This window comes from Eriocheir sinensis, chromosome 8 (assembly GCF_024679095.1).
Source record: "Eriocheir sinensis breed Jianghai 21 chromosome 8, ASM2467909v1, whole genome shotgun sequence".
NCBI lineage: Eukaryota > Metazoa > Arthropoda > Malacostraca > Decapoda > Varunidae > Eriocheir > Eriocheir sinensis.
The window spans coordinates 14,488,411-14,500,910 of NC_066516.1; the positions used below are offsets into that span (position 1 = coordinate 14,488,411).

Sequence of the window (12,500 nt, forward strand, 5' to 3'; positions counted from 1 at the left end):
CTGCACATGTTAGAGAAGGCAAGTCATTATATAGTGGGACACACGGAGGTGAAAAAAAGAAGACAGCGCAGAGCGGGGAGAGGAGACCAGAGCGGAGCGCGGGACCGCACCTTGCTGATGTCACTCCCCATCGCCTAGGCCTCCCAAAAATCTAAACACGTTAGGTCAGGCGGGACGAGACCGCGCGCGCAGGTGACAGGTGGTGATGACGTCACGTGTGGGCCAAGGAGGGCGTCGGCCGGAGCCGCTCCTACTCTGTCTTTCGCAATATTTAGGGTGTGGACTTAATCCCATAATCTAAATCCCCTCCGAATATAGTTCTGGCCTTCAGTCTGCCTCTGTGCCTTGCATAGGGCACATGTCCCGAGGAGTGTAAATATTATTAATAACGATGCCAAATCAGTGTGCGGTATTTGGCTGTTGCAATAAAAAAGGTAAAGGGGGCAAGAATAACTTACGATGTTTCCGATTCCCAAGAGACGAGAAACTGAGACAGGTGTGGGTAAATGTGTGCCGTAGGAGAGATTCAATCAATGCTAAAAATGCTGTTGTATGTTCTAAGCACTTTACCAGTGACAGTTACATGGATGATATGAAAAGTCGGTTACTTGGTGTTGAAAGTCCTCGGAATAAACGACTTCTGAAGAAAGAAGCTGTACCATCACTCTTCCTCCCAAATGGTAAGTGTTGCTTAACTATTTGTTATGTATATTAGTAGTGATGTTAAATAAATGACCAAGATATATGTAGGCAGTATTCGGTCCTTGAATTCTCATGAAAAATGAGGATTGTACATATCATGATGCATGCAGCTCTTATATGACTCCCTATGTTATATGTAGGTTTTATGTGTATCCCCACAATGTATCTAGATTTTATATGAGTCTCTGTATGCATCAATGATGTATGCGATTCTCCACGGTGTAAACACGTATTTCATAAGTCTCCATGAAGAACACCGTTCTTGACATGTTCTCAGAATGGGTCTCCGTTGTTTCAATTACCAGTTCAGAAGAAATTTCGACCAAGAGGGCGGAGAGGGCAGAAAAGCGAAGCCAGAAGAGAAGTGTGGAAAAGATGCTGTGTGAATGTAGTCCAAGTGAAAGCTCTGAGTAGGCCTCCCCTCTGGTAGGCCTTGGCCCGGGGCCCCGTGCAGAGTCCGTCCACAGATGAACTCAAGTTAACTTTCAGATCCGGGGTTGGGGTGGCAGTCCAGTGATGTTGAACATTCTACATATCATGAAAATATGAAATAGTTGTACTTAGCTACAAAATAACATATACAAGAAGTATCATGTGGTGAAGTTTTTTTTTTTTTTTTTAATATTTAAATCCCCGCGCCTTGAGGCGGGCATTTAAATGGCTGGCGGTGTTGCCATATAGTGCTTCACGCGCCACCACGTGCGTTATGAATCATAAAACGTAAAATTCCCCCCAAAAAAGTTTTTTCTCGGTAAATTTCGTCACTTGACACTTCCCTCACCACGTGGTGTGTTGTGGCGGGCTGGCGGCCGCCTGACTCGCTTACTGCTCAGTAGGGCTGGGCAGGAACCGTCATTTTCGGATCTGGCGGTTCCGGTTCTGAAGGCTCGGAACCGTGGGAACCGGTTCCCACACTCAAATCCAATGCTCCCTACACGCACCCTCACGTCCGCTGGAGCCTTGCGCGCGGTTGGCTGCGGGAACCGCCGGAACGGTTCCGTGGCCTTGGAACCGGGTTCAGCTTCTCTGTACTCCTTGCCTGTCTCCCCCGGCGCCCATGAGCGGTCGCGCGCCGCCTCCAGCCTCGCCCGCTCCCACCAGGGTAGCCCTATTTTTCACCACTCGGGGAGCTGTCTTTTCCAATCTTCCTTTATTCTTGACTTATGCTCCCCATTTTCCCATTCAAGTATTGACATTTTTTTTTAATATATAGGAACAAATGCAAACCACTAAGTGATCTTTGTTTTTAATGACTAAATTGTAAAAGGACTTGGAAAAAATAGGTAAATATTTCCTTTAACAGTCAGGCATCAACTGAAAAAAAAAAATATATATATATATATATATATATACACACACACACACACACACACACACACACACACACACACAACCAAGGGCGGCATACGCTAAAAATGATGAGCAGTATGGCAGCCTCTCACAACAATGCCAGATACTGCCCAAAAAGAATCGCTTCCATTCTGTTCTCAATCCTCATCACACTTCTCAGACAAAGCAGAAAACTTTGGTCGGAACCGGTTCCAAGATTTGGGAACCGATTCCAGTGGTTGCGTAGCGGAACCGCTGGAACCGGTTCTTGCCCACTCCTACTGCTCAATGTGCCTCAGCCTGACGCACGGCAAGGTACAGATTTTGACGAGATTTTTTTTCCAAGTCCTGCAGGAAATACTCCCGTCAAATATGACTTATAAAAGAAAAGGTGTTCAGAAGAGGTCTCTTAACGTACAGAGGGCTTTGTCTTTGCGGTGGACACGACGAGATGGAGAAGACAATCAACAAACAAATAAATCGCCGCCAGCTAAGAGTGACTCACCCGCCACACAGCCATCTCAACCCAGTACTTCCGCTACACCAGATACAATACAGCCTACATCACTACCTACTCCACCACTACCTACCACATCAGTTCCCACTCCACCACCACCTGCAACATCAGTTCCCACTCCACCACCAGCTGCAAGGAAGACAACTTCACAGCTACGCCGATAAATTTTTACAGATCTGACTCACATCAAACCTACAACTGATGAGTCATGCGACACTTTCTTCGCCGTCACTCTTGCTCAATTAGACACACAAGTTGAGAAGCAGCTGTGTCCAGTACGGTCTTAAAGGAGCAGGATGACAGTAACAAGATCTGGTGAGATCCCGCAGACCGTGTGCAAGAAATGCCGCACTATTGCTTCCTCTGCCTCCCCTCCTACTTACCGTAAAAATGGCTACGACTACTCCGTCATGAAATTACGCCAAGTCTTCTTCTTTCTTAGCTTCTTTTTTTTCTTTTTAATTATTTTGTTGCTACTCAAACCCTGTTCTTTTTGCCTCTCTCTCCTTCTCCATTCCTTTCTCCTACTTCTTTCTTTTTTCCCCTTTCTTCTCGTTCATCGTGTTATTTTTATTCTTCCTGTTGTTCTTTTCATTATAATTAATTTACTTTGATTTCTTCCGCATCTTTCTCCTTCCATCACTTTTTTCTACTTTCTTCATTATTTCTTCCCTTTTCTTCTCGTTCATGTAATCATTCTTTTAATATTCCCTTTGTTGTTTTCTCTCTCTTGCCATAGTCACAATGTTTAGAGGAAAACGTCCAGTGTGAAAATACCTTTTAAGGTAGCGTGGTGACGCCGATGGTAAGTAGGCGTGACCCGTACATGTCAAAGCAGCGCGAAAGTCGGGATGGTAAGTGTTGGTTCATCCAGTTATGTGGGCAAGAAAGAGCGCTCTGGCGGATCACGGGTGGGAGGTGAAAGACATACCTACTCTCTCTCTCTCTCTCTCTCTCTCTCTCATCTCCAGATGTATATTATTCATTTCCCTTGCCTTCCCAAATGGGTGAATATCTAATATATAATGAATATTGCAGGGTGCAGCCAGTCCGCAAGCCACTCCCAGCCAGAGTCACTGTCACAGCTAGAAGTGCATCAAAGTCCAAGGGCTTCCTTCACCGACGACCAGGAGGCAGAACTTGCAGAATGGCTGCACAAGAACCCATTATTTTACAACACCAAATTGAAGTTGTACAAGGACGCCCAAAAGAAGCAACGCCTGATGGCGGAGAAGGCGAAGGAGCTGAACGTGGAAGGTGAGTTTTGCATAATAACTTTGTGTTTACTGTTTCCTCTGAATGCATAGGCCATACATGTATTTCTCTCTCTCTCTCTCTCTCTCTCTCTCTCTCTCTCTCTCTGTATGTATATATATATATATATATATATATATATATATAGATATATATATATATATATATATATATATATAGATATATATATATATATACACACACAGTAAACCCCGCTTCAGTCGGACCAGAATAAGCCTGATATCGGATAAGTCGGACACTTTCAGGATTTTTTTTTTTTTTTTTTTTTCAACGTTCTATCCCGAGTGCACCGGTAGGCATTTTTTGACCGTTGATTGAGTAATTTTAAGCCACTCGGCTTATATACTGGCTAAAATACCCCTGGGCTGCGTTTGAGAGAGCGACTCGGGCCGCACGGACCGATCCGTGTGCTCTCAAACGCGTGACGCCGCAGCCCGGATTCCCAATCCGGACTGCTCGCTGCAGCTCAGTTTGGAGAGGTGGGGCGCCTCCGTGCTGTGATGACGTCATCAGCAAATATGGCGGCCCTAACAAACACATAAGTGCTTCCATTGAATTTCACCTCTCTGTGCCACAATAACCACTGCAGCTTCCTTTTCATCCTCTTGCAAGGAGCTCGTCGGCCAGAACAGCTAGGGATGCATGTTTAAACGTCGTCAAGAAGATCAGGGGACGCCATTTTGCTGCCAGAACAGCTAGAGGGAGAGCAGCGGATGCCATTTTTTTGCCAGTGAGACGCCATTACCATAGCAATGACGAGGCTTAACTGAAAGCCGCACAAAAGCGTTTGATGAGGGGTCCAGTTGATCTGGGCGCCCTGGGCGACCCGATTCCCTCTCTCAAACGCACCGCTCTTACATCGTCCGAGTCATTCGAGGAGTTGTCCGAGCCGTTGGAGACGCGAAACGGGAGCCAAGCCGGCAGTGTCTCCCTCAGCTTTCGCTCGCTCTGTAGCCCTTATTGTTGCCTTTGTAATCTTCCCCGTCAGTTAGGAAGCTGAAGATGCTGTCGGTGGCAGACAAAATGGCTGTTATACAGGACCATGAGAGAGGTGTGAGCCGTGCCGAGCTCATGATGTGTTACGTGTGTGTGTGTGTGTGTGTGTGTGTGTGTGTGTGTGTGTGTACGCCGCGTGTGTATGTGTGTGCGCGCGCTATGTATGTAGTACCTATTTACGTAATGCATTATACAGACCATTTCAACTGTTAGTGGTAACAGGCGTGCAAAATGTGAAAAAAAATCCCTCGGGTAATTCGGATTTTCGGATTACTCGGATTGGCCTTCCCCCAGTTGGTCATATATAATATATATATATATATATATATATATATATATATATATATATATATATATATATATATATATATATATATATATATATGACCAACTGGGTGGGGGAAGGCCAATCCGAGTTTTCCGAAAATCCGAATTACCCGAGGGATTTTTTTTTCACATTTTGCACGCCTGTTACCACTAATCTATCTATCTATCTATCTATCTATCTATCTATCTATCTATATATATATATATATATATATATAGATATATATATATATATATATATATATATATAAAATTTGCAAAAAAAAAAAAAATGTGCGTGTTCATGTATGTATATCTCGATAGGCTAAAGTAAAAGGCATGAGTCTTGTACAGTCGCGCTACGAAGTGCTGATACAATTTTCATAATCTTTCGGACACGGCTGGCGACATCTGGCAACTACCCTCGGGGAAACATTCGCTACCGACTTTTATAAAACTACTTAATTTTAAAGTCTAGTTTTGCACACACCTAATAAATATCAGTGATTCCATTAAATGCAATGAAAACTTAACAATGTACTCTATGTGAATGTGGCGAAGAGAAACGTGTTGGAATGATAGGCTATGTAGCCACATTCATTTGCAAAATCGCCGGGGCGGAAGAGAGGTCACCTCACTATTCATACCTACAAGTTATAAATTATATTATTTTGATCAGATGTATATAATTAAATCGACAGTGATGAATGGAAGAAAGTGGTAGGCTAACAGTGCAGCGCCGACCAGGCATCGTCTCTACCCAGACAATAGGCTATTATTTTTATTATCGTGTGTTTCGTGCAATTTTGAATTATATGTCTGGCCACTTGTCGATACTTCTCTTTGGATTTCACCGTTAATAAAAAATATAGACGATTGATTGTGATTTTTTTTCAGGCTCTCGCTGATTTGACACACACAAGATTTATATAGTCATGCATAAATGTCGTTCCCGATGACGTCCTCATCAAATGCGAGTTCATTATGTAGTATTTATTTCGCATTTTATCAAATGAAGTGCAGCTAATTATTTTTTCCTATTATTCTATAATATAGGGTTTATCACTACATTGAAAGAAAGAGCAATATATTTGTGCAGTTTTATATATATATATATATATATATATATATATATATATATATATATATATATATATATATATATATATATATATATATATATATATATATATACTTAGTTTTAACATAGAACTTATTTGACTTTTAATGTTTTGAACAAAAACTGTTTCAAAATGTTTCGGCAGAGCTGCTTAATATATCGTTATAAGGTAAAAACTTCCACTCTATCGAATTTATTTCCTTTCTCAGTATCAGATTTTGTGTATCTATAACAAAATCACTCCTAAACATCCTTTCCCTTCGAATAATATTTTGTATTATTTGAACGCAAGTCATTGCAAACTGTCTCAACACTTCGTAGCGCGACTGTACAGTCGCGTTATGAAGTGATGTCGCCGCTCTCAAAATGTTTCGTACGGGAGCATTTGAAGGTAACGAAAGTGATGTGTATTTATTGTTTATGTTATAATGTTCCCTTTTAATGATCTATAATACGTTGTGATGTAAAACACGGTAAAATAACGTAGCAGTACCTGAATTACAATTATACATTCATTTGCTTTAAAAAAATGCGACTGGGAATGTCATGTGTTGTCTTCAGTACTGAAGACAACCTTGAAATGATTTAGCTCACGTCGTGTGCTTATCTTTGCAAAACAGTTGTTATACGTTGTTCAGATTTAGGCGATATATATATATATATATATATATATATATATATATATATATATATATATATATATATATATATATATATATATATATATATATATATATATATTGGGTCATTCCATGAACTGTCTTCTGCAGTTATTAATACACACGCACAGTATGACACGAAGCGAATGGACAGTTACTGGCGTTACTTTGCGTTTTATTGATTAAGAAACGATCAAATAATAAGGTTTCTCATTAAACACCTTTTATTCACGATGATGGCTTCTTATCATAAGCATGGGCACTGAAATACATAGTAACATTGCTCAGTAACGATGATGAATGAAGAATGCCTTCATAGGTAGGGTTGCCATAATTATCTGAACTATCAAAATTCCGGACGCCTCTACGAACACTCGACCATAGCCTAATGTTTGGCAACGCTGCGATTAGCCTACCCGCCCGCACCACCACCTCCATTTCAAAGCCATATATTCTTATTTCCCTACCTTCCTCGATTATTCTATGGCACTTATAAGCTGTGGACATGTTCCACTGATCACCTCCAAGCATTAGAAGTCTACATGAAGCTTTTGTCATCGTTAAATTGACCAAGAAAGGCAATGATGTTTGCGATCGGCGGCAAAGAGTGAGCTTGGAGTTAAAAAAACACGACTATTCTGAAGCTATTTATACTTATTTTTTCATCTCCGACTATCCCACGGTAGTTATAGGCTGTGGGGATCTTCCCTTGATCACTATCATTCATTAGAAGTCCACGGAAAGCTTTTGTTATCGTTATGTTGACCACGAAAGGCAATGAGTGAGTCAGGGGTGAATAATAGGTATGGTGCGCGGTCGATGACGTCATCATCAAAGGAGAATATAAATTAAATCAATTACGCCATCCTTGTTTAGGATATCGACTAATTATGCATGTCCTATATATTGTGCGTATGTTAGATTTAGTGTTGTCAACAATGATCATGAAAAGATAATTTTACTTTCTGTTTGAGTAATATGTCGATAGTTGGACTTCATTTGACTTGTTCCTTGGTGAACGAAAACACTTTGTGTCAAAATATTTCGACAACTCTTCGTAAGACATCATTGAATATTTCTTTTCTATTTTTTTTTTTTCTAGCTTCTAAAATATATTTAGTTAAATTATGATGAAGATACAGGAAAATAATGGTACTCTTGAAAATATATAACGATATTTGCGTGATCGAAAATAAACGTACACGGCGACATCACTTCATATCGCGACTGTACATTTATGCTATCCAATCTACATGATTTTATGCTATCCAATCTACATGATTCACATTACTATTTTCCATGTACTCCCCCAAGTTCACCAATATCCTTTTTTAGTTTACTTGTTTTCAGAAAATTCTATATTACCTTAGCAAACCTGGTGTAGTATATATTCTGTGATTATGATTTCTATAACGCCCCATAAAATGTCTCCCCCGTCTATTTTGCAGTCTCCGAACTCAACACCTGGTACTCGTCTATGAGGACGAGATACGCGAAGCTTAACAGGAAGTCTGGGTCAGGCGCCATGGGAGCCCTCACCGAGAGGGACAGCTGGATAGTGTCAGCCTTCTCCTTCATGCTTCCCTACATTGTGAGGTGCCCAACGCGTTCCTCAATGGTCCAGGTATGTAATGAACTGAAGCCTTGAGTTTTATATTCCAACCCCATTAAGGTCCTCGCCTTGGGGGGGTACACAAATTCCCCCAGGGAGGACTCCCCTTCTGGTTGCCGACTTGAGAGGTGTCTTGATGACTCCTCGAACCAATTTTTTATCAGTTTCTGCAACATTCGCGGTCTTCGTTCTAATTTTCATTCTGTGGAACACCATCTCTCCTCCTCTAAGCCTCACCTTCTCTTTCTCACCGAAACACAGGTTTCTGAGACTACTGACAGCAATCTCTACTCTGTTCCCTTCTACTATCTCTATCCTAAATTTCAATCCAAAGCTGGATGTTGCGCCTACGTGCACAACGACATCACTTGCTCTCGTGCCCACGACCTTGACTCTTCAGAATTTTCCACCAATTGGCTTAGACTTCATTGTCATTCACCTACTAAATACATCTGTGCTGTTTATCTCTCACTTAACTCTACTAACTATGTAAAATTCTTTGACTACTTGAACTCTAAAGTGGAGCACATCTTGACCCATTCTCCCTTTGCTGAAATTTCAACCTTGGAGATTTCTATATTCACCACCAGCTTTGGGTTTCATCCTCTTTCACTGACCAGCCTGGTGAACAAGCCAACAATTTTGCTCTCCTCATTGTCCTTGAGCAGTTGGTTCAGCACTCTACACGTATTCCCGACCGTCTTGGAGACCGGCCCAACATACTAGACCTCTTCCTTACCTCTAACCCTTCTGCTTACTCTGTCAAACTGTTCTCTCCGTTGGGCTCCTCCGATCACAACCTTACTTCTGTATCCTGCCCTATCGCTCCTGTACACCCTCTGGACCCACCGAGGAGGCGATGCTTCTGGCATTTTGCTTCAGCTCGGTGGGACGACCTGAGGATGTACTTTTCCGATTTCCCGTGGAATGATAACCATTACTTTACTACCGGCCTTACCATGTATTATTAATAAATTCATTACAATATAACTTACCTTTACAACTTTTCTGCAGCTCAAATACGCACGAAATTTTACAAGAAACTTTTACTGTAACCCATCACAGCCTGCCGCTGTGCCTGTGCCAGCCACCCAGGCCATCCAAACGAACGGTGTGATTGTTGAGGAAGGGGTGAATGATCCTCGGCTTATGGAGGAGCACACCCCGTCACCAATGTTGCCGTTCCAGCCAGAGTCTACAGCAGCACCCCGACCCAAGAGGGCCAGGCAAAGGGCAGCAGACACTGCAGGCGCTGTCGCCATGACAGCTGATACTCTGTTAGAAGAGGTCAGTAAACACATCAATTTACTATACAGTACATTAAGTTAGATAAACTTAGATACAGTTAGATAAAAGTTCCATAAAGTTATATATATATATATATATATATATATATATATATATATATATATATATATATATATATATATATATATATATATATATATATATATATATATATTTTAAGTTACATAGACTTAAATGAAGTTAGATAAAGTTAATTATAAATAATTATAAAGTCATATTAAAAAGAGGATATTGTTGTCATTGTAACCTATTGCGAGTGCCAAAGTTTTTACAGGCAATATTGCATTTTGGTTTGACATCACTGTCATCAACATAACAATTGTGTTATGCTACTCCTCTCTAAAAATTGTGCAACACCAACTTGAATTTTCTCATAATGCATCTCCCTTGCATATGTAATGTTGGATTTAATTGGAATTTTATTTCGTCTGGCCCAAAGGTTCAGGAGCGAGCCGAGTCGCTGTCCCGTGTCCAGGAAAAGCTGGAGAAAGTCCTGGCACCCAAGAGCGACTTCCAAGAAGAAGTAGAGTCGTTCATGCACGTTCTAGGCAGGATGGCCCTGCGGCTGGATGTGGACACATGGATGGATGTCCAGCAAACACTGTTGGCAGAGATGTCCGAGGCCTGTCGTGAGGCACAAAGGAAGCGGCAACAGCAGACTCCCAGCAGCCCCGTTGCAGGACCTTCGGCTGCTGCTACACCCACCTCATTGCCTGACTTGGCTGTCTGAACTCTAACACCAGTCTCGGGCAGCCTCAACCCAGAGCCAGCACAGCCATAAGTCCCCGAAACCCCCTTGCCCAGCCAATAATTCCAGCACTCCAGACCCGTCATGAGCAACATGTAGCTGCAACTCTAGCCACAGCTCCAGGAGCAGCTCTAGCCCAGCTCCAGGCCCAGGGACAGACCGCTTTGGCCCCACCTCACCCGCCCCAACAACCTCAAATAAATGGGACAGGCAATCCCCAATATGTGCCACGCAGCCCCTTCAACTACCAGGGCTTCCTATCGCCCAGCTGGCCCGCATACCTTGACACACCACGACGGGAGTCACTGGACAATACATCCAGCAACATCGCCTCCCAGAGCCGCTTATCAACACCTGTTCAGGAGTCCCCGACCACCCCATAGCAACAGCCATCACAACAACAACAGAAACCACGTCGAACCAGTGATAAGGTTATGACACAAACATATTTTTAAAAATAAAGTATGATCTTACGATATTTTATTGTTTTCATTACACATGACTTTTGTATCATGTTATCTTTCCAAAATATGTTTCCCTTGAGGGTACTGACATACTCAGTGATGTAGTCCCGTATGCACTTGCCTGTGGCTCTGGCGCCAGCGAGCAGGTTGGCTGTTCACTTTGGATGGGCCCCAGGCCAGGATAAATTATGACTCTGAACCTCAACATGTTGTGCAGGCAACAGCAGGCCAGGACAATACTCAGCCCTTTCGGACGCCACCTCAAGCCGGGACAAGAGGCACCTGAACCTAAATAGACTAATGAACAAATGATAATAACATCAATGTGTCATGCAAAGTACATAATCAGTTGGATGAATATAGACATAGGGAATGGCTTTATCACAGAAATGTTTAGTATGTTGCAATATATGAGTAAATCTTAATGGAAGAAATGTCATTACAAAATGAAAACAAATAACGGATGACTTTCATGATTATGCTGGCTACACATTGAGAAAATTTACAAATCAATGTTATAGGAAAGACTGTTGAAATGTATGAGGTGTGTGGAGGTCATGTACAGGTGTATAAGCCAGGTAAGAAAGATATGGAATAAAATATAACACCTACCTGCTGGTTAGGATGCCAAATGCGGTCTCAACGACGAGCCTGGCATTGGAAAGGCGGTAGTTGAATATTTTCTCCGTCAGTCCTCTGGCAGAGTGAGGCTTCATTAAGTTAAACTTGAGTTGGAAGGCGTCGTCTGCCACATTATGAAAGAACACAGGTTTATCGTCCTAAAGCAGTGGCACAGGTTTTGGCAGTCTCAGGCTCTCAGCTTCTAGGGCCGACTTCAGGGGAGTTCCAGCGAACACTCCACCGTCTGACGAGGCACCTTCGGTAACCACGTCTCAGCACAAAAACTTATGATTGGCATCCATTAGCACAATTCAGTGAAATCCCTTGTAATTATAAACAGTAGAACTTCATTGCTTGAGAACTTGATGACAATATGTTTGCCGTCCAGGAGTTACAGTACTGCCAACGGGGTGAAAAGCGTTGGCCAACTGCCAGCCTATCATCAGGTGTGTTTGGTTGATTGATATGTTCATCCTGGAACTCTTGGACGATTGCTTCGCAGTTCTCTGGCACTATGAGGCTGACGGTGTTGTTGGCCACCAGGAAATTGTAAACCGGAGGTTTGTAACTGTCCCCTGTTGCCAAAAATCGCGTGGTAATGGCCACACGCAGTCCAGGCTCTACTGGGCGCCTCCAGCTGAGTTGTTTATCGATGCAGGGTGTAATGCGTCCTAGGAGTTCTTTAAAGAAGTCTTCATCAACTCGTAGTTAATTCTTATAGGCGTCTGTGTCTGAATTGGCGTTTTTTTTTTTTTTTTTATTTTTTTTTTTTTTTTTTTTAACAAAACATCGTAGTATCCATGAGCAAGCCTTTCGGCCCAACTCTTCTTCTTTTCATGCTGC

General features: G+C 42.2%; 1 protein-coding gene and 1 long non-coding RNA gene across 20 annotated transcripts in view; one reads left to right on the plus strand and one right to left on the minus strand.

The window, feature by feature from the left end:
• LOC126995578 (uncharacterized) overlaps positions 1-11,050 on the plus strand; it is a 60,072-nt gene extending 49,022 nt beyond the window's left edge. For 12 of the 18 annotated variants that reach the window (XR_007750430.1, XR_007750428.1, XR_007750431.1 and 9 more), the window contains 4 exons: positions 3,587-3,805; positions 8,353-8,528; positions 9,582-9,803; positions 10,264-11,050. Coding sequence is in view for 12 of the 18 variants with exons in the window: in XM_050855253.1 (XP_050711210.1) it covers positions 3,587-3,805; positions 8,353-8,528; positions 9,582-9,803; positions 10,264-10,554 (908 nt within the window). In the remaining 6 variants the exon portion in view is untranslated. Of the gene's footprint in view, positions 681-2,100; positions 2,864-3,586; positions 3,806-8,352; positions 8,529-9,581; positions 9,804-10,263 lie in introns of those variants that run through there. The other 6 variants (XR_007750429.1, XR_007750427.1, XM_050855251.1 and 3 more) reach the window with 2 other exon arrangements.
• The window catches only part of LOC126995590 (uncharacterized), a 40,804-nt gene that overhangs the window by 16,266 nt on the left and 12,038 nt on the right, over positions 1-12,500 (minus strand). The window contains exon 3 of one of the 2 annotated variants that reach the window (XR_007750437.1): positions 9,512-9,791. This is a non-coding gene — a long non-coding RNA (uncharacterized LOC126995590). Of the gene's footprint in view, positions 1-9,511; positions 9,792-11,193; positions 11,334-12,500 lie in introns of those variants that run through there. The other variant, XR_007750438.1, reaches the window with a different exon arrangement.